This window comes from Choloepus didactylus, chromosome 5 (assembly GCF_015220235.1).
Source record: "Choloepus didactylus isolate mChoDid1 chromosome 5, mChoDid1.pri, whole genome shotgun sequence".
Taxonomy (NCBI): domain Eukaryota; kingdom Metazoa; phylum Chordata; class Mammalia; order Pilosa; family Megalonychidae; genus Choloepus; species Choloepus didactylus.
The window spans coordinates 125,681,399-125,702,651 of record NC_051311.1 but is presented as its reverse complement, the minus strand read 5'-3'; the positions used below and the strand labels follow the sequence as shown (position 1 = coordinate 125,702,651).

Genomic DNA, 21,253 nt, shown 5'->3' with positions numbered 1-21,253 from the left:
TATCTCAAAGATATTGTGAGTTCAGTTCCAAACCACTGCAATAAAGCAAATATCACAATAAAACAAGTCACATGAAAAGTTTGGTTTTCCAGTGTATATAAAAGTTATGTTTGCACTATACTGTAGTCTTTTAAGTGTTAAGAGCATTATGTAAAAAAAAAAAAAAAGTACATACCTTAATTAAAATGTGATAGAGAGAAGATGGTGGCAAGAGAGGAGTGGAAGCTAAGTAGTCCCCTGGAACAACTAAAAAAAACCAAAAACAACTAGCAAATAGTCCAGAATAACTGCAGGGGGACAAATGTGACTGTCCACTCATCATATACCAACCTGAATTGGGAGGAATGCCCGAGATCACAGCATAAAATCTGTAAGTAAAAACTGCGGATCCAAATCGGGAGACCCCCTCCCCCACAGCCGGAGCTACAAAGCCTCGTGGTGCCAGAAAGAAGCTTTCTCCCAGCGAGCGAAGATAGCTCAGCTGAGCTCCAACTGGGGTTTTAATTAGTGAGTGTGAACTGCTCACTACAGGGTATGAATCTGCAACAAGCAGACAGAGAGCCTTTGGGTGACGACTGACCTTGGAGAGCAGGTGGGTCACCTTGGAATAGCTCTGAAGGGGACTCGCTGTTCCTTTTTCAGCTCAGTGGAGAAAGCCTCAGCCATTTTCAGTTCCCAGTTCTGTGACCCAGACCAGGGTGGAGACAGCACAGGCAGAGAGAAACCATTGAAATGCTAATGACTTTCCCCTAGGGGGTCTATCTTCTCTAAGAGGAAAGGGGTGGGGCCCAGCTCTACTACCTGCCTTTCATTGAGAACTCAGGGAAAAAGAGCCACACCTCCTTACACCAGTCAAGAATTATAGGCTAACAGGCGCCACCTGCTGGGCAGAAAAGCACAGTGACCAGAGGCATCAGAGGGTGTACCAGTTTTCTAAGATACACCCTTAGGAAAACCAGATAATATTTCTTCCTTCTGGGAACTGAGCCCATTCTGGTCTGGGGAGGCCTGATTGGGGTAACCAAGGAAACCATGCCCAGACAACAGAAAACTACAACCTACACCAAGAAAAATGAGGTTATGGCCCGGTCAGAGGAACAAACTTGTACTTCAACTGTGATGAAGGAATTGAAACAACTAATAATGAGTCAATTCAAACGCTTAGGGAAGATATGGCGAAAAAGCTGAACCATATAATGAAAACACAGGATGTACATAAGGTAAAAATTGAAAGTTCAAAAAACCAACTGGCACAATCTATGGAAATGAAAGGAAAAACACAAGAGATGAAAGACACAATGGAAACATACAATAGCAGATCTCAAGAGGCAGAAGAAAACACTCAGGAACTGGAGAAAAAGGCACCTGAAAACCTACACACAAAAGAACAGATAGAGAAAAGAATGGAAAAATATGAGCAACATCTCCAGGAACTTAAAGACAAAATGAAAAGCAAGAATTTACGTGTCATTGGTGTCCCAGAAGGAGAAGAGAAGGGAAAGGGGGCAGAAGCAATAATAGAGGAAATAATCAATGAAAATTTCCCATCTCTCTTTTTTTTTTTTTTTTTTTATCCCATCTCTTTTGAAAGACATAAAATTACAGATACAAGAAGCGCAGCATACCCCAAACAGAATAGATCTGAATAGGCCTACACTAAGATACTTAATAGTCAGATTATCAAACATCAAAGATAAAGAGAGAATCCTGAAAGCAGCAAGAGAGAAGCAATCTATCACATACAAAGGAAGCTTGGTAAGACTATGTGTGGTTTCCTCAACAGAAACCATGGAGGCAAGAAGGAAGTGGGGTGATATATTTAAGATACTGAAAGAGAAAAACTACAAACCAAGAATCCTATATCTGGCAAAACTATCCTTCAGATATGAGGAAAAGCTTAAAATATTCTCTGACAAACAGATAATGACAGAGTTTGTGAACAAGATACCTGCTCTACAGGAAACAGTAAAGGAAGCACTGCAAACAGAAAGGAAAAGACAGGAATGAGAGGTTTGGAAAAAATTTTGGGAGATAGTAGCACAGCAATGTAAGTATACTGAACAAAGCTGACTGTGAATATGGTTGAAAGAGGAAGGCTGGGATCATGTGGGACACCAGAACAAAAGACGAACGATAAAGACTGGGACTGTGTAACTCAGGGAAACCTAGGGTACTCAATGATTGTAATAAAAGGTACAAATATTTTTTACATGAGGTAGAACAAATGAATGTCAACAATGCAAGGTGTTAAAAATAGGGTGGGATTGAGGGGAAAACACAATCAATGCAAACTAGAGGCTAGAATTAACAGAAACATTGTATTATGCTTTCTTTAATGTAACAAAAGCAATATACCAAAGCTAAATGCATATGGGGAGGGTGAGAAATAGGGGAAGGGTATGGGACTCCTGGCATTGGTGATGTTGTCTATTTATTCTACTTTAGGTTAATGCTATCTTTCCTTTTGTCACCTTCTAGATATCAAGTTTTTTTGTTTGTTTGTTTGTTTGTTTTTTCTCTTTCTCTTGCCTTTTTCTTTTGCCTCTCTGCCTTCTTTGACCCTTCCTCTGTCTTTGTGGAAGAAATGTCCTTATATAGAGAGTGGTGATGGTGCTCAATACATAAATACATGACTATACGGGGAATCAATGATTGTTTACTTAGGATGGAATGTATAATGTTTGAACAAAACCATCTTAAAAGAAATGGGTTGATGAAGAAACCTTGAGGGCACTATATTGAGTGAAATAAGACAGACACATAAAGGCAAATATTGCAGGGTCTTACTGATATGAACTAATTATAGTATGTAATTAGACATGAAATATAAGTTACCAGGATATAGAATGAGGCTAAAGAATGGGGAGCGGTTGCTTATTATGAGCAGAATGTTCAACTAGGGTGAACTTAAAAATTTGGAAATGGACAGGGGTGATGGTAGCATGTAATGAGAATAACTAACAGTGCTAAAAGGTGTGTGAAGGTGGTGGAAAGTGGAAGCTCAGAGTCACCCATGTCACCAGAAGGAAAGTTGGAGGGTAAAAGATGAGAATGTATAAAACAGTGAATCTTGTGGTGAACAATGTCCATGATTAACTATACAAATATTAGAAACCTCTCTCACGAACTAGAACAAATGTATGACACTATTACTAGAAGTTAATAATAGAGAGGCATATAGGGAAAAAAATATATACCTATTGCAAACTATATACTACAGTTAGTAGTATTTTAACTTTCTTTCATCAACAGTAACAAATGTACTATACCAAAACTATGAATTGATAATGGGGGGGGGGGAGGCATGGTTAGGAGTATGGGAGGATCTGAGTTTCCTTGTTTTTTGCCTTTATTTCTTTTCTGGAGTAGTGAAAATGTTCTAAAAATTGAAAAAAAAAATTGTGTTGATAGATGCACAGCTGTATGGTGGTACCGTGGGCAACTGATTGTATACTTTGGATCTTTGGATAGTTGTATGGTATCTGAACAATCTCAATAAAAAATATGTGTGTGTGTATATATATATATATACACACACACATATAAAGAGAAAAAAAAACCTCCAGGAAAAAAAATATATATATATACACACTGTTTTAAAAAAAAGAAAATCCTTTGTTAATGTTTAAGAAAGTAAACCTCTTTCTATAATAGGATAATCATCATCAAAGTATAAATAAGGAATTTTTCTGCATAATTTCAATTTTTTTCATCCTAAAGTATAAAAATTATGTGGTTACAGTAATTACTACAAAAAAATGTGACAGAGAGACACAAAGTGAGCATAAGCTGTTGGAAAAATGGCACTGATAGACTTGTTTGATGCAGGATTTCAACAAAACTTCAATGTGTAAAAATGCAATATCTGTGAAGTATAATAAAGTGCAATAAAATTAGGTATCCCTGTAGTATAAACCAACTAGACCTAACAGATATATATAGAACACTTCATCCAACAGAAGCAGAATACACATTCTTCTCTAGTGCACATGGATCATTCTCTAGGACAGACCATATATTAGGTTACAAAACAGATCTCAAAAAATTTAAATATATTGAAATCATACAATGCATCTTCTCTGACCACAATGGAATGAAGCTAGAAATCAATAACAGAGGGAGAACTGCAAAATTCACAAACATGTGGAAATTAAACAATACACTCTTAACAAATGGGTCAAAGAGAAATCACAAGGGCACTTAAGATTTATCTTGAGTTGAATGAAAATTTAAAAACATATTAAAACTTACAGATGCAGCAAAGGCAGTGCTAAGAGGGAAATTTATAGCTCTAAATGCATACCTTAGAAAAGAAAGATATCAAATCAGAGACCTAACCTCACTACTGGAAGATTTAGAAAAAGAAGAACAAATTAAACACGAAATGAGCAGAAGGAAGGAAATAACAAAGATTCGAGCAATGATTAATGAAATAGAGCATAATAAAACAATAGATATAATAATAAAAATCTAATAAAATTGACAAACCTTTAGGTAAACCAACAAAGAAGAAGAGAGGATGTAAATAACTAAAATCAGAAATGAAGGTAGGTATATTACCACCAACCCCACAGAAATAAAAAGGATTATAAGAGGATGCTATGAACAACTGTATGCCAACAAGTTAGTTAACCTACATGAAATGGACAAATTCCTAGAAACACACAAACAACCTATGCTAACTCAAGAATAAATAGAGGATCTCAACTGACCAATAATAAGCAAAGAAATTGAATGAGTAACTCAAAAGCCTCCAAACAAAGAAAAGCCCTAGAGCAGGTGATTTCACTGATGAATTTTACTAAATATACCAAAAAAAATTAACACCAATCCTGCTCAAACTCTTCCAAAAAACTGAAGACAGAACACTTCTTAATTCATTCTATGAGGGCAACATCACTTTAATATCAAAGCTAAATAAAGACATCATGAGAAAAAAAATTACAGACCAATATCCCTTATGATTATGGTTGCAAAAATTCTCAATATATTAGCAACCTGAATCCAACAGCCTAATAAAAGAATTAAATACCTTTAATATAACCTATTAAAAGAAAAGCCAATGATCAAGTGGGATTTATTCTAGGGATGCAAGAGTGATCCAAAATAAGAAAACGGATTAATGTAATACACCATATTAATAGAACAGTGGAAGAAAACATGTGATCATTTCAATTCATGCAGAAAAGGCATTTGACAAAATTTAGGACCTCTTCTTGATAAAGCACTTAGAAAACTAGTAATAGAAGGAAACTTCCTCAACCTAATAAAGGACACATATGAAAAACCCACAGCTAACATTATACACAATGGTGAAAAACTGAAAGCTTTCCCTCTAAGATCAAGAACAAGAGAAGGATGCCCACTGGCACCACTGTTATTTAACATTATATTGGAATTTCTATCCAGAGCAATTAGGCAAGAAAAAGAAATAGAAGCCATCCAAATTGGAAAGGAGGAAGCATAACCTTCTCTCTTTGAAGATGAGATGATCCTATATAGAGAAAATACTGAAAAATTCATGAAAAAGCTATTAGAGAATTCAGCAATGTGGCAGGGGTACAAGATTAATATGCAAAAATCAGTAGTGCTTCTATGCACTAGTAATGAACAATCTCAAGAGGAAATCAACAAAAAAATTCTATTCACAATAGCCACTAAAAGAATCAAATATCTAGGAATAAATCTAATCAAGGATGTAAAGGACAAAACTACAAAACATTGCTAAAAGAAATCAAAGAAAACCTAAACAAATGGGAGGACATTCTGTGTTCATGGATTAGAAGACTAAATATTGTTAAGATGTCAATTCTTCCCAAAGTGATTTCCACATCACTACAATCCCAATCAAAATTCCAATAGCCTTCTTTGCAGAAATGGAAAAGTCAATTATGAAATTTATATGGAAGGGGAAGTGACCTTGAATAGTTAAAACCATCTTGAAAATGAAGACTACATTTGCAGGACTTACACTTCCTGATTTCAAAACTTATTACAAATCTATAGGATTCAAAACAGCATGTTACTGGTACAAAGAAAGACATTTAAACCAATGGAATTAAATTGAGAGTTCAGAAATAAGCCTTCACATCTATGAAGAATTAATTTCTGACAAGAATTCCAAGCCCATTCAGCGGGGAAAAGGGTAGTCTTTTCAACAAATGGCTCTGGGAAAACTAGATATCTGTATACAAAAGAATAAAGGTGGATGCCTACCTCACATTACATGCAAAATTGACTCAATATGGGTTAAAGAGCTAAATATAAGAACCAGGACTATAAAACACCTAGAAGAAAACATAGGGAAGTATCTTTAGGACCTTGTGTCAGGCAGTGGTTTCTCAGACTTTACACCAAAAGCGTAAGTAACAACAACAACAAAAAAGTAGAAAAATGGGACTCTATCAAAATTAAAAACTTTTGCTTAACAAAGGACTTTATCATGGACACACACAAAAAAAGACAAACTATAGAATCAGATACAATATTTGGAAACCACATATCTGATAAGGGTTTAATATCCAGAATATATGCCACTCAACAACTAAAAGACAACTCAATTAAAAAATAGGCTAAAGACTTGAATAAATATTTCTCCAAAGAAGGTATACAAATGGCCAATGAGCACGCGAAAAGATGCTCACTTTCATTAGACAACAGGGAAATGCAAATCAAAACCACAATGATTTACCATTTCATACCTATTAGAAATGGCTTCCACTAAAATGTGGAAAACAACAAGTGTAGGAAAAATGTGGAGAAATGTGAGCCCTCATTCATTGTTGGTGGCACTGTAAATGGTGCAGCTACTGTGGAAAACAGTTTGGTGATTCCTCAGAAAGTTAACTATAGAATTACCATATGACCCGGTAATCCCACTTTTAGGTATTTACCCACAAGAATTGAAAGCAAGGACTCAAAACAGATATTTTCACACAGACATTCACAGCAGCATTATTCACAATTGCCAAAAGGTGGAAGCAATCAAGTGTCCATCAACTGATAAATGGCTAAACAAAATGTGGGATATACATACAATGAAATATTATTCAACCATAGAAAGAATAAAATTCTGATACACGTGACAACATGGATGAACCATGAAGACATTATGTTGAGTGAAATAAGCCAGACACAAAAGGACAAATACTGTATGATCTCACTGATATGAAATAATTAGAATAAGCAAATGCGTAGAATCAGAAAATAGAATACAGGTTACTAGGGAGTTAATGCTTAATTAGTACAGAGTTTCTGTTTGGCTGATGGAAAAGTTTAGCACAACATTGTGAATGTAATTAACACCACTGAATTATGTATTTGAATGTGGTTAAAAGGGGAAATTTTAGATTGTATATATGTTACTAGAATAAAAAATAAGAAAAAAGCATAGGACTGTACAATACAGTAGACCTTAATGTAAGCTATGGACTATAGTAGGTGTAACAGTATTTTTCCATCGACTGCAACAAAGCTACCACAGTAACGCAAAGGAAAACTGAGATTGGGAGGAGTGCATATGGGAACTCTGTATTTCTGGATGATTTTTCTGCAAACTTCTCTAATAAAGAAAAGACTAAAAATGTTATGAAATAGTTTCCTAAACATGGCTAGTTAAATATTCAATGCTCTGAAGCTTGATAGGCTGACTGCTATTGAAAACTCAAATTATTCTTGAGTCTAAATTCAAATTGCTACAATTGAGTTATCAATTTACAATGAACAAAATACACGCTGTTGGGAAGTCAAATGTCTCAAAGTTGAGAACAGCAAAGTGGCTAAATATAATGATTGGATTTGAATTTCAGTTCAGTCTTGCTTTTTGACTTGGGGAGAGCCTGGCACCCCAGTCAGGGCCCCACTAAGGGGTAGGGGTTGGAGGATACTGCCTCTTAAATCCTAGTCTCACAAGAGAAGCTCTGAGAGCTATACATCGTAAGCCTGAGGGGTGTTTCCTGTGGTTGAGAACCGTCTGGTGCCTGACACATCCTGAAGAAGCCAAATCTGCTCGGGTAGCAACTGGCAGGTAAACAACCATCTTGGCCTCTGACAGTGGGAATATGGAAGGAACCACTGTAGGAATGTTGATCTGGACAATTTTAAAGAGATTCTGCTAAAGAAGTGGTTTACCAAGGCCAGGAGATCTTCAGTTTTTAGTGCCACTAGGATAAAATGTGAGGTGAGAGCAAGAGGGTCAGAGAAGAGACATTAGAGATGGGAGGAGTCTAGCAGGGGATAATCCATAAAAGGAAGAGAGTAAGATTTGGACAACTGTTAGTAAGAGAGGGTACAAATCAAGTAAGAACTTTTGGTTTCCCCTTGCCTTTCCTCTACTCCCCACACCTCCCCAGTTCCATGCCAACCCTAGAGTGAGCTGGGATGGACCTGAGAGGGAAAGAAAGCAGTGGACCATACCACCATATCTAAAAGGAAGCAGGAGGACATCTGCAGCCAGCCCCAGCTGGATAAGAGAGGAAATGTCCCATTTATGAATAGAGATTGAAAAATTAATTAATATGGTCCCCTGGACATTCTCATTTCTGAACTAGGACGATGTTCTGCATTACCAAGGGAGATGAGAAAAGTAATGAAACTACCCAAATTTTCTTCCTGGGGAGAAATTGCCCCCACTGAGCAATTCTGACAAGACACAGGAGACAAAAGTAAAATTGCATTCTGATAACATCTAATAAATTGTACTTATTCAATGAACCAGTTACACATGTAGTATCAGTTTCTCACCTAAATTTAAATTAGGAATATATAAAAATATTAATACCTTAAATGTTAGCTCTATTAAAATATAAAAGTAAGAGCAATAACAATTATAGTCATTTAAAAATAAAATATAAAATTACCTTGTTATGATGAAGCCATAAGTATTTTAAATTTTTAAACCTAGAGAGATCAATGACCTCTGTCAGTTCCCTGGAAAGAAAAAAATTGTGAACATTAGTAATGATTAATTCACTCTTGAGCAAGACTGGTCATATAGGTGATATGATTTGGGCATGTGCTGGTTTGTATATATTATGTCCCCCAGAAAAAGCCATATTCTTTAATCCAATCTTGTGGGATATTGGGATTAGGTTGTTTCCATGGAGATGCACCTCACCCAAATGTGGATGATAACTCTGATTGAATAATTTCCGTGGAGGTGTGGCCCCGCTCATTCAGCATACCTTGATTAGTTTACTAGAGCACTATATGAGCTCAGACAGAAGGAGCAAGGTTGCTACAGCCAAGAGGGACACTTTGAAGAATGCACAGGAGCTAAGAGAGGAGGTGCAGATGAGAGACAACGGCTGAAGACAGCCGTTGAAAGCAGACTTTTGCCCCGGAGAAGCTAAGAGAGGAAGAATGCCCCAAGAGCAACTAAGAGTGACATTTTTGAGGAGCTGCAGCCTAAAGAGGAATGTCTTGGGAGAAAGCCATTTTGAAACCAGAACTCTGGAGCAGACACCAGCCATGTGCCTTCCCAGTTAACGAGGTTTTCCGAACACCACTGGCCAACCTCCATTGAAGGTACCCAATTGTTGATGACTTACCTTGGACACTTTGGCTTAAGACTGTAACTTTGTAACCAAATACCCTTTGTAAAAGCTGACCCATTCCTGGTGTTTTGCAAAAAGGCAGCATCAGCAAACTGGAACAGGGGGTAACTGAAAAATGTGTCTTTCTTTGCCCTTTCAAATATGCTGGCCTACTTACCTTCTAATTTCTTAATTTCTTTAGCTGCTTGTTAAGGTACATACTTAAAGGAGAGGATTTTATCACATTAGCATAAATCTTCATCTCATTATGACTGAATTTATCTCAACCACAATTCAAAACATGTTTATTAGCGAGATGGCAGAGAAAAATTAAGTGCAGAAGATAAAGGTCTTTAAAGTAAATGTGCAAAAGACCATCAGCTCCTGCTTCAATATTGTGGGGTTCTTATTTTGGAGTCAGTCTCTGTTGTTGTCCAGACTGGACTTAGAGTTGGAAATTGTAGGACACTAAGAGACAGAGACTGAGTAAAGTGTTTTATTCCATTTTAATTGTTTATTAATTATAGGGTCAAAATATTACTTACCTTTCTTGATCTATGTGAGAAGCTGCCCATGTAGGCCTGGGCCTTGGAGCTGATGCAGCTCAGTCAGCAGAGGGAGAAACACATGGGCAGTGAGTGGGGAGGTATTGTCAGCACTTATGGCAGAGCCTTTGGGGGTACCAGAAATTGGCCATTTGACTGAGGTGGGCTGCAGTATTTAGATATCTCTGAGTTCTTCCCTCAGGGCAGAAATTATGAGGTTCAAGTATATCTACATATATGTATCTGTTTATTTATCAGGCATAACATTGTATGCCAGGCACTTTTTCTAAGCACTTTAAAAATATTAGTGTTGATACTGCATATATTAATTCATTTATGGTAACATCCTCTCACAATTAATTTTTACCTTGGAAACAATGGGCTAAATATTTCCCTAGTTTGTTTATATATACATATATATATATAGAGAGAGAGAGAGAGAGTCTTAGTTTCATTGTTTCATTTCTGCTATGACAGATACCTCACAAGGCTGACTCAAACAACCAAAATTTATTGGTTCATGATTTTGAGGCTAGGAGTCCAAAATCAAGATATTGGCAAGGTTTGCTTTCTCCCTGAGTCTGCAGCATTCTGGTTCTGGCCACCGACGATACTTGGGGTTCCTTGGCTTGTATCTCTGCTCCCCTTCACAGGTCGATGTCCTCTTCCAGTTTCCCACTGACTTTTGGCTTCTGTCTCCTCTTGTGTTTCTCTCTTTATAAGGCCTCGAGTAATTTCAATTAAGGCCCACCCTCATGCAGTTGGTTCACACCTTAACTAAAAATAAACTGTTCAAGAGATCCTATTTGCAATGGGTTCACAGTCACAGTACTGCAGATTAAGATTAAGAACATTATGTTACTGTTCATTATTTCCTAACTTCCATCATTATAGATGATCGATAGATGAGATAGATAGAGTCAGCATAAATGTGGCAAAATATTAAAAATTTTGAAGAGTATACAAATGTTCAGAGTACTGGCCCTTCAACTTTTTTAGGTTTAAAAATTTTCAAGATAAAAAGTTGGTGAGAAAGCTTTCTTTCATTTAGAAAGGTAATTTACATGCTTTAAAAAATAGGTATGTTTGCACATCTTCCAAATCAGGACATTCTCCTGCATAATCACTATACCTTTATCATACCTAGGAAAATTAAACTCAACATTTAATTCATTCATTAATAGCATCTAATATATTGTTCATATTTAAATGTTCCATATTGCCCTGACATTTCTCTTATAGTGTTTTTATTTAAATCCAGAATCCCATCAACATTCAGGCATTGCATTTTCAGTTGGTACCTTGTAGTTTCTTTTAACCTAGTATATCCATTCTCCCTCTTTTTTATTGACTTAACATTTAACTTTTTGAAGAGTCCAGTTTTCTTATAGAATGTTCCACATTTTTAATTTATCTGATTGCTTTCTAATGATTAAATTCAAGGTAGATCACTTTTCAGGTATATAGGTGATGATGGGTACTTATTACATTAAATCAGGAGGCAGATTATGTCAGTTTCTTCCACTCTTGGTGAAGCTAAATTCAGTCATTTGGTTAAAGTGTTATCTTCTGGGTCTCTCCTTTGTAGAAGTACAAATATTACAATTGAAAAATAATATGTAGGGCAAAACTCTGAAACCATGTGTATATCTTGTTCCCTAATAACTATTTACTTAATGGCTTTAGCTTTGATTGATGATCTTTACTTGAAGCAGTTAGTGGATTGAGGATTTTAACATAATGATTTTCTAATGCTCTCATTCTTTTTATTTATTTATTTATTTATTTTTATTGAAATATATTCACATAGCATATGTTCTTGTTTGCTAATGCTGCCTTTTCACAAAACACCAGAAATGGATCAGCTTTTATAAAGGGGGTTTATTTGGTTACAAAGCTACAGTCTTAAGGCCATAAAGTATCCAAGATAAGGCATCAACAATCAGGTATCTTCACTAGAGGATGGCCAATGGCATCTGGAAAACCTCTGTTAGCTGGGAAGGCACATGGCTGGCGTCTGCTCCAGAGTTCTGGTTTCAAAATGACTTTCTCCCAGGACATTCCTCTTTAGGCTGCAGCTCCTCAAAAATGTCACTCTGAGTTGCTCTTGGGGCATTTTTCCTCTCTTAGCTTCTCCGGAGCAAAAGTTTGCTTCCAAGGCTGTCTCCAAAATATCTCTGTAAGCTGAAACTCCTCTCTCAGCTCCTGCGCATTCTTCAAAGTGTCCCTCTTGGCTGTAGCAAGCTTGCTCCTTCTGTCTGAGCTTATATAGTGCTCTAGTAAACTAATCAAGGCCCAGGCTCAATGGGCAGGGCCAGACCTCCATGGAAATTATCTAATCCGAGTTATCACCTACGGTTAGGTGGGTCACATCTCCATGGAAACACTCAATCAAAGAATTACAATCTAATCAACAATAATACATCTGCCCACACAAGATTGCATCAAAGATAATGGTGTTTTGGGGACATAATACATTCATACTGGCACACCATACAATCACCCAAACTGTAAAACAGTTGTTCACAGTACCATCATACAGTTGTGCATGCATCATCACAATCAATTTTTGAACACTTTCATTACTCCAAAAAATAAAAATAAAAATAAAAATAAAAGTAAAAAGAATACCCAAAACATACCATATCCTGTCTCCCCTGTATTATTCATTTACTTTTTGTCCACATTTTTCTACTCATTTGTCCATGCACTGGGTAAAAGGAGTATGAGCCATAAGGTTTTCACAATCACATGGTCACACCACATAAGCTATATAGTTGTTATACACTAGCCTTCAAGAATCAAGGATACTGGATTGCAGTTCAACAGTTTCTGATATTTCCTTCTTACTATTCTAGTAAACTAGAAACTAAAAAGGGATATCTATATAATGCATAAGAGTTACCTCCAGAATGACCTCTTGACTCCATTTGAAGTCTCTCAGCCACTGAAACTATATTTTGTTTCATTTCTCTTCCCCCTTTTGGTCCAGAAGGCTTTCTCAATCACATGATGCAGCATCCAGGCTCATCCTTGGGAGCCATGTCCCACGTTGCCAGGAAGATTTATACCCCTGGGAGTCATGTACCACATAGGGGTAAGGGCAGTGAGTTTACCTGCTGAATTGGCTTAGAGAGAGAGGCCACAACTGAGCAACAAAAAAGGTTCTCTGGGGGTGACTCTTAGGCACAATTATGAGTATGCTTAGCCTCTCCTCTGCAGTAACAAGCTTCACAAGGGCAAGCCCCAAGATCGAGGACTTGGCCTACTAAGCTGGTGGTCTACAATGCTTGTAAGAATATCAGGAATTCCCCAGCTGGGAAGTTTAACATTTCCACATTTTTCCCGGTCCCTCAGGGGGGCTTTGCAAATACTTTTTATTCTCTGCCCAAATTACTCTAGGTTATATCAGGGCTTCATGCTAACCTGTACAAACTAACAAGATCTCACTTCCTAATCAAGGTTCTGTGTAATTATGGTATTTGAGTAAACTGACCATACAACTTAAATTATATAGTATACTACAGAAAATATAGATTTTGCATCAAAATCTTTTAACAGTTGCTTTAAACCTCTTTGACAGTTGCTGCAAGGGGCAATGCTGACACTCACAGCTGTCAAACTCTGGCTCTGAGTCCCAGGTACAATACAGACACCCAAAACTCCAGGGATCGACCATGTCACATACAAACAGCTCAGCATCTCAGAATTTAGAACTAACTGCTACAACTCATGAATAAATGTGACTGCTATAAGAGCTTACAATCCATGAACCTTTACATAAGCCTTCCCCTGATAACCCATGCTCCCAGATTCAATTCTCAGAGTTTGCACATTATTATTCCATATTAGTGAGGTATTATAATGTTTGTCTTTTCATTTCTGGCTTATTTCACTCAACCTACTATCCTTATGGTCCATTCACCTAGTTGCATACCTCACAACTTCATTCTTTTTGCCACTCCCTCATGTAAAAACATTTTTATATTTGTACATTATTCACACTGATTGACCACTCTAAGTTTCATGAAGTTATAAAGTCCCAGTCTTTATCTTCTATCTTTCCTTCTGGTGTCATACATACCCCTAACCTTCCTCTTTCAACCATATTCACAGCCATCTTTTCTCAGTGTACTTATAACATTTTGCTACCACTACACAGTATTGTGCTGTCCATTTCTGGATCTATACAATCAACCCTCTAGAACATTCTATATTCTTTCAACATCAAGTGCCTGATCTCTACTCTCTTTCTATCTCCTGATATCTTGATTTCTACACTCTTCTCCAAACCTCTCTCTCCTATCATTTCCTATCTGTTTGTAGCACTCCTTTTAGCAGCTCTTGCAGAGGAGTTCTTCTGTTCATGAACTCTCTCAGTGTTTATCTGTAAATATTTTAAACTCTCCCTCATTTTTAAAGGACAGTTTTGCTGGATATAGGACTCTTAATTGGCAGTTCTTCTCTTCTAGTATCTTGAATATGTCATACCACTGCCTTCTCATCTCCATGGTTTCTGTTGAGAGATTCTCACTTAGTCTTACCGAGCTTCCCTTGAATGTGATGGATTGCTTTTCTCTTGCTCTTTTCAGAATTCTCTCTTTCTTTGACATTTGAAAATCTGATTGTAAATGTCTTGGAGTAGGTCTATTAACATCAATTCTGTTTAGGGTACGCTGTGCTTCTTGAACTTGTAATTTTATGTCTTTCATAAGAGTTGGGAAATTTTCATTGATTATTCCTCTGTTATTCTTTCTGCCACTTTTCCCTTCTCTTCTCCTTCTGGGACACCTGTAACACATATATTGATGCACTTCACATTGTTATTCAGTTCCCTGAGACCCTGCTCATATTTTTCCATCTTATCCCTATCTGTTCCTGTGTGCAGGATTTCAGATGTCCTGTCCTCCACGTCACTGATCCTTTCTTCTGCCTTTCCAAGTCTGCTGTTGTGTGTCTCCATTGTGTTTTTCATCTGTTTTATTGTGCCTTTCATTCCCATAAGTTCTGCCATTTGTTTTTTCAAGCTTATGGATTCTTCCTTATGATCACCCAGTGTCATATCCTTCATCTATTCTTTATATCCTTCATCTCTTTTGTCACATTCTCTCTCAACTCAATTTGATTTAAAAGATTTGTTTGAACATCTATACTTAGTTGTTTCAACTCCTGAATCTCAGTTGTTAGTTTCTTCCTTTGATTGGGCCATATCTTCCTGTTTCCTGATATGGCTTATGATGTTTCACTGTCTAGGCATCTGATTTTCTTGATTGGTTTATTCTGGAAGTTGTTTTCTCTCTTTTGCCTAAGGTTTTCTTGTTGGTTGTTTTTGATCTCTATCTTTTTTTGTTTCTCTCCCTGGCCAGTTGTCAGATTGGCTCTGGCTCCCAGTCTTCCCCTCAAAATCAGGTGCCTATCACGACCTGCCACAGGGATGGGAGGTAGGCACTGCCACTTTTCCCTTCTCTTTGTGTGGTAATATAGATCTGCTGGTTTCCAGTGGTGCTCTATTTTCCACTGGCTAGCAAGACCTGGATTTGTTTTGGGGCCCTGCTTAACAGTTGGGTCTTCCCTATTTCTCAGCCAAAACAGGGTTGGGTTTCTGTACAGGACATGTAAACCAGTTCCTGTGCTCCTAAGACAGGGTCTGAAGCATCATTTAAAAAGTATTTTATTTCCCTTGCACTTTCTGGACTGTCCGGCAGATGGTGCTGTTCGGTAATTTAATCATCCTGAGACTGCTCTGCCTCCAAGCACAGGCTGTCTGACCCAGCGAGGCTGAAACTGCAGTATTCCTATGCCCTCACTTTGCCAGCCAAAATCTGGCTCGATGTGGGGCTCTACCTGTGGCAAAGTACTACCTCAGCTGACCCAGCACTCCAGCTGTCTCCAAGGCAAGGGAACAGCCACCAGTTGCTACTTCCCTCAAGGGTGGGAGAAGGGCTTTCAGACCCAGGGCTGGAAAGTCTCTGTCCATGTTTTTGCAGTATCTTTGTTCCTCACTGATCTGGGCCTTGAAATATCCTCCCCTGTCCACCAGGTCTTCAAATAAGTGAGGGTATTTTTCACTGCTGTGAGAGATTTTAAAATCTGTGCCCCTGGTCGGAGGGGTCTCATCTGCTGATTCTGTGTCTCAGAGATCGAGTGAGGGGGAAGGGAGAGGACCGACTGGTCTGGAACAGAAGATTCCTACCTGATAATTCTTCTCTTTTCAATTCAGCATTTACAGGATCTTTCTCTAGTCTATATTCTCCTCTAGAGTTTCAAACAATTCAGAATTGTCCTTTTATTCACTGAATCTCTGGAGAGATGTTTTCAGTAGCTGTTTACATCGCCATGTTGATGACGTCACCCCTTCATTCTTCTTACTTTTATCAGCTAACATTCTTCTGCTTATCCCCCATCTTTCTTGCATTCATTCTCTTTTCCTCCCACCACCCCTACCCATCTGAAGAATTTTTTCTTAATCTTTAACACTATTTTTAAAAATTCTCAAATTCTGCCAAATGGAAGGCCTTTCAAGCAGATTGCTATGTCCTTTTGACATATACCATTCATCTTTGAACACTTCCCTGTTTTCTGCCACAGCAAAATGTTCCAAGCTCTCCCAAAGCAACTTTTAACAGGAAATTGGGACACTTACTATATTCTCCTCTCTCGCTCTTGACATGTAGCCTATTTCTGGGAAGTAGCACTTGGACCTTGGTGCACCTTAACTATTATGATGGGCAATAATGACTGCATGGCAGTATTATTTGTTCCCAATTTTTTTTTTTTTTTTTAAATCATTACATGGCAGCATCAGAGGTTCTCAGTACCCACTTAGGGGATATTCCCCAAAGATTGTCCATAGAAGTTATTTTAATATATCAATTCTTAGAAATAGTAACTGTGTCAATCAAATTACTGTCATTGATTTCTTTGAATTAGTAATATCGATGTTAACACATCAGCTATTAGATAAAGTAAAATTCACATGAAGTTTACCACTGTAAAGCAAACAATTCAGAGGTACTTAGTACATTCATAATGTGCAACCACCACTTCTATCTAGTGCCAAAACATTTTTATCGTGTTTTATCATGTTTCCCCAAGAGGAAACTCATACCATTAAGAACTTGCTACCTATCTCCCTCTCTCTCTCCATTGTTCTTGGAAACTGTTTTAGTTTCCTAGGCTGCTTATAGCAGATACCATGAAATGGGTTGGCTTAAACAATGGGAATTTATTACCTTACAGTTTAAGGCTAAGAAAATGTTCAAATCAAAGCATCAAAAAGGTGATGCTTTCTTCCCAAAGACCAGCTGCTGGTGATCCCTCTCTGCTCTGGCACATGGCAAGATGTGAGCAGCCACATTCCGGATTAGGCCTAGTAGACAAGCTGCAGCCTGCCCTTGAGTTCCCCCCGCCCATCGAGTGGTGCAAAGATGGCGCCCACATCCTGCTTCCGCTTTGTGATGTATGTGACAACCCTCTGTATTCACCAATCATGCTTGTATGCGTGGCGTTTGCCCATTGGATATACGTAAGGTTTATAAGAAAGTTCCCGGGCAGAGCTCGGGGAGACAGCCCACAAGGAGCCGCGCCTGACGGCCGCATCGAGGTTGTTCTCCCCCGAGGCGTCTTGCCCCGGGCGGAACCTGTAAAGAGGATGATTGCCTAGTTCCATTAAAAGCCTACATGCTTCACTGCTGCGAGTCCAGAGTGATCACGAGTGCGTCGGGTAAGACATTGTCCGCACCCTCTCTCCCCTTATCTCTCTGGTCCCCATCGCCGGCCGACCGAGGACTCGAGGCGAGGCGGAGAAAGCGCCGGACAAGTGGTGGCCCGTACGGGGAACTTCGAACCCGCAACCTCATTTGCGTTCCCCTCGCCCCGACGGAGACGTGCTCCCGGGATCCGTGGTTTGACCTCCGCGACTGATCACCGCGAGAAGGTAAGCACCCCCTTTCCATACGAGGACTAGGGCCCGTGGGCGTTCAGGTAGCCCCGGGGACTCGGAAGAGCTCTCCGAGTGATTAAGAGATAGTGCCGACTGCAAGCATGGGGCAGTCTGAAAGCTCACCCCTATTAACCCCCTTAAAGACCCTTTTGAAGCAGTGGGGTATCTCAGTTAAGAAAAGTTCTCTCCAACGATTCCTTGATGATGTGGCCACTTTTGCCCCCTGGTTTCCCTGCTCTGGCAGCCTCAACCTGCCCTCTTGGATGAAACTTGGCCGTGATATAGACCGAGCGCGCCAAACGGGCATTTGTCTGGACCCAGTCCTGGTCCTTATATGGGAGACTGTTCGTGCTGTACTTGAGCTGGAATCGGCCATGGGCCTGACCACGCCTGCTGCCTTGTTGCAGGTGCGACATGCGCTCCAAGAAACTCAGTCCGTTTCATCCGCGGAGGGCACCCATAAGGGCAAGCCGCCAGAGTCGAGTACTAGTTCTGATAGTTCTGACTCAGATTCTGAAAGCGAGGCAGACGAGGGACCGGAAGCGCCTCCGCTGATTGATCTAGAGGCACCCCCTATCTCACCCACGCGGCCCTCTGCCCCACCGGCAACGGCTGCTGCGCCCCTGAGGATGCACCTGCATCCGGTGGACGGTTTCGGTGGTTCCGTAAAGGGCCCGTATAGAGAGCTCCCTCTAGCGGTCATGCCGAGTACATACCCTAACCTTCCCGCGCAATGCCCAGAATCCCCACCCGATTACGCGGATCCTCCGCACCCTTCACCCAATAGGAGGCATTTTTGGAGGTGGAGCCTTTTCACCACATTCAGACCTTTTGGCGTTCTGGGCGGCTACCGACCGCTGCTCAATGAACCCGAACCGGTCTCCGAAATGTTCCCAGTCATCATCAATCACCAAGGTCGTAATCTGCATGAATCCTATGATTACAAGCTCTTGAAGGAGCTGAGGCAAGCCGTACATCAGTACGGCCCCAACGCCCCTTACACCCTGAACATGGTTGAGAACCTCTCCACCCTAAATCATACACCTGCTGATATCCTTCAGCTGGCTCGCTCCTGCTTGCCACCCGGCCGGTTTATCGATTGGAAAGCGTGGTTTGAGGAGTTAGCTGAGGAGCAGGCAGCGAGGAATGCGGCGGGGAGGCACGGCGGGTGGAATGTAGATATGTTGTTAGGGAAAAGTGCTCACGCCCAAAATCAGACAGGATACCCCCAGGAAGTTTACGCCCAAATTTTCCGCTGTTTCATAGGGGCATGGAAAAAGTTGACAGGAGAGGGAGAAGCCCAGGCCTCACTCAGCGGCATTCACCAGGGTCCCACAGAACCTTTTGTGGATTTTGTGGCAAAGATGCAGACTGCGGCTGAGAGAATCTTCTCAGATCCAGGGGTAGCGGAAACTGTAGTTAAGCAGATGATTTTTGAGCAATGCAATAGGGAATGTAAGGTTATCCTGGCACAGAATAAGGGGAAGAGCTTGACAGAATGGGTTCGGCTTTGCAGAGACGCTGGTAGCCCGTTAACTAATGCAGGGTTGGCTGCTATGCTAGCCAGCTCCCTACAGGTAACCGCAAAGGACCCCGGAGCCTTGGGGGCAAGGCCAAAAAGGTGCTATGGCTGTGGCCAGTCAGGACATTTTAGGAGAGATTGCCCTAATAAAGATCAACCGCCCGCCGTTCAGCACCTCCGCGGACCGCGTGCGGCCATTAAGCTGTGCGGCCGCTGCTACAAGGGGCCTCATCGCGCAGAGGACTGTAAGTCAGTCTTCAGCGCGCAGGGAGTACGCCTTTCTGGCCGCCCCGAACAGGATTCAAAAAACGGGCAGAGGGGGTCCACCCTTGCGGTGGGCCCCCAAACACACCAGCGGGCGATGCGGCTCCCATCCAGACCCGCGCATCTCCCGGATCAGCAGGATTGGACCTCTGTGCCACCTCCAGACCTCCCGCCATGGGAGTCCAATTAGTGAGGACCTCCTTCAAGGGGCCCTTACCAGCAGGAACGGTGGGGCTCTTAATAGGGAGAGCATCCACAGCCCTAAAAGGGTTAACAGTTATACCAGGTATTGTAGACTCAGATTTCACAGGCCATGTCCAGATTATGGTACAGTCTCTGCAGGGTACTCTGGTCATTGCAGAGGGTGATAAGTTGGCGCAGCTTCTGCTTTTGCCCAGCCTGCATTCAGTCTTTCCAAGCAAGCCAGGACAGAGGGGGAATAAAGGATTTGGATCCTCCGGAGAGGTTTTTGAGGGTCTTCAGATGTCCCTAGAGTCTCGACCCATGCTGACTCTTAAAGTACAAGGCCGAGCCTTCCTAGGTCTGTTAGATACTGGAGCCGATAGGTCGATTATAAGACAGCAAGATTGGCCCCCCGCTTGGCCAACGAACCAAGCGGAAGACACCATCAGAGGGATCGGCCAAATCTCAGCGCCCATGGTGAGCGCCATTACTCTCCATTGGGAGGATGAGGAAGGGCATCAAGGCAGTTTTCAGCCTTATGTGCTGGCCCTGCCTGTTTCATTATGGGGAAGAGATATTCTAGCTCAAATGGATGTAACCCTAACCACAGGCTACTCTCCAACTTCTAAACAGTTGCTGAATAGAATGGGATATGTCCCGGGCAGGGGGCTGGGAGCCTCCTTGCAAGGGCGTGTGAAGCCCATTCAGGCTGACTCAAACCCTGGCAGACAAGGCCTGGGTTTTTCCTAGGGGCCACTGAGGGTAAATACCCACCTACACCTATAAAGTTAACCTGGAAAGCTAAGGTTCCAGTCTGGGTACCTCAGTGGCCCTTGCCTCAGGAGGAACTTTCAGCATTGCACGCCTTAGTGTCAGATCAGCTGGAGAGGGGGCACATCGTTCCCTCCACGTCACCCTGGAACACCCCTATCTTCGTCATCAAGAAAAAATCAGGCACGTGGAGGCTATTACATGATTTAAGGGCCATCAATAATTGCATGGAGCCCCTAGGGCCTGTCCAGATGGGACTGCCCCTTCTCTCAACTCTGCCAGAGCGGTGGCCTGTCTTTATTATAGATATTAGAGATTGTTTCTTTTCTATCCCACTTCACCCCGAGGATACCCCAAAATTTGCTTTCACTGTGCCCTCCCTAAATCAGGAGGAGCCCTGTCGTCGTTTTGAATGGACGGTTTTGCCTCAGGGCATGGCTAATAGCCCTACCATGTGCCAGTTGTACGTGGCTGAAAAATTAGCCAGTACCCG

General features: G+C 40.6%; 1 protein-coding gene across 3 annotated transcripts in view; it reads right to left on the bottom strand.

The window, feature by feature from the left end:
• Positions 1-21,253, bottom strand: part of LRRC72 (leucine rich repeat containing 72) — an 81,983-nt gene that overhangs the window by 45,770 nt on the left and 14,960 nt on the right. For all 3 annotated transcript variants that reach the window (XM_037836833.1, XM_037836831.1, XM_037836832.1), the window contains exon 3: positions 8,859-8,928. In XM_037836833.1, coding sequence (XP_037692761.1) covers positions 8,859-8,928 — 70 coding nt within the window. The remainder of the gene's footprint in view (positions 1-8,858; positions 8,929-21,253) is intronic.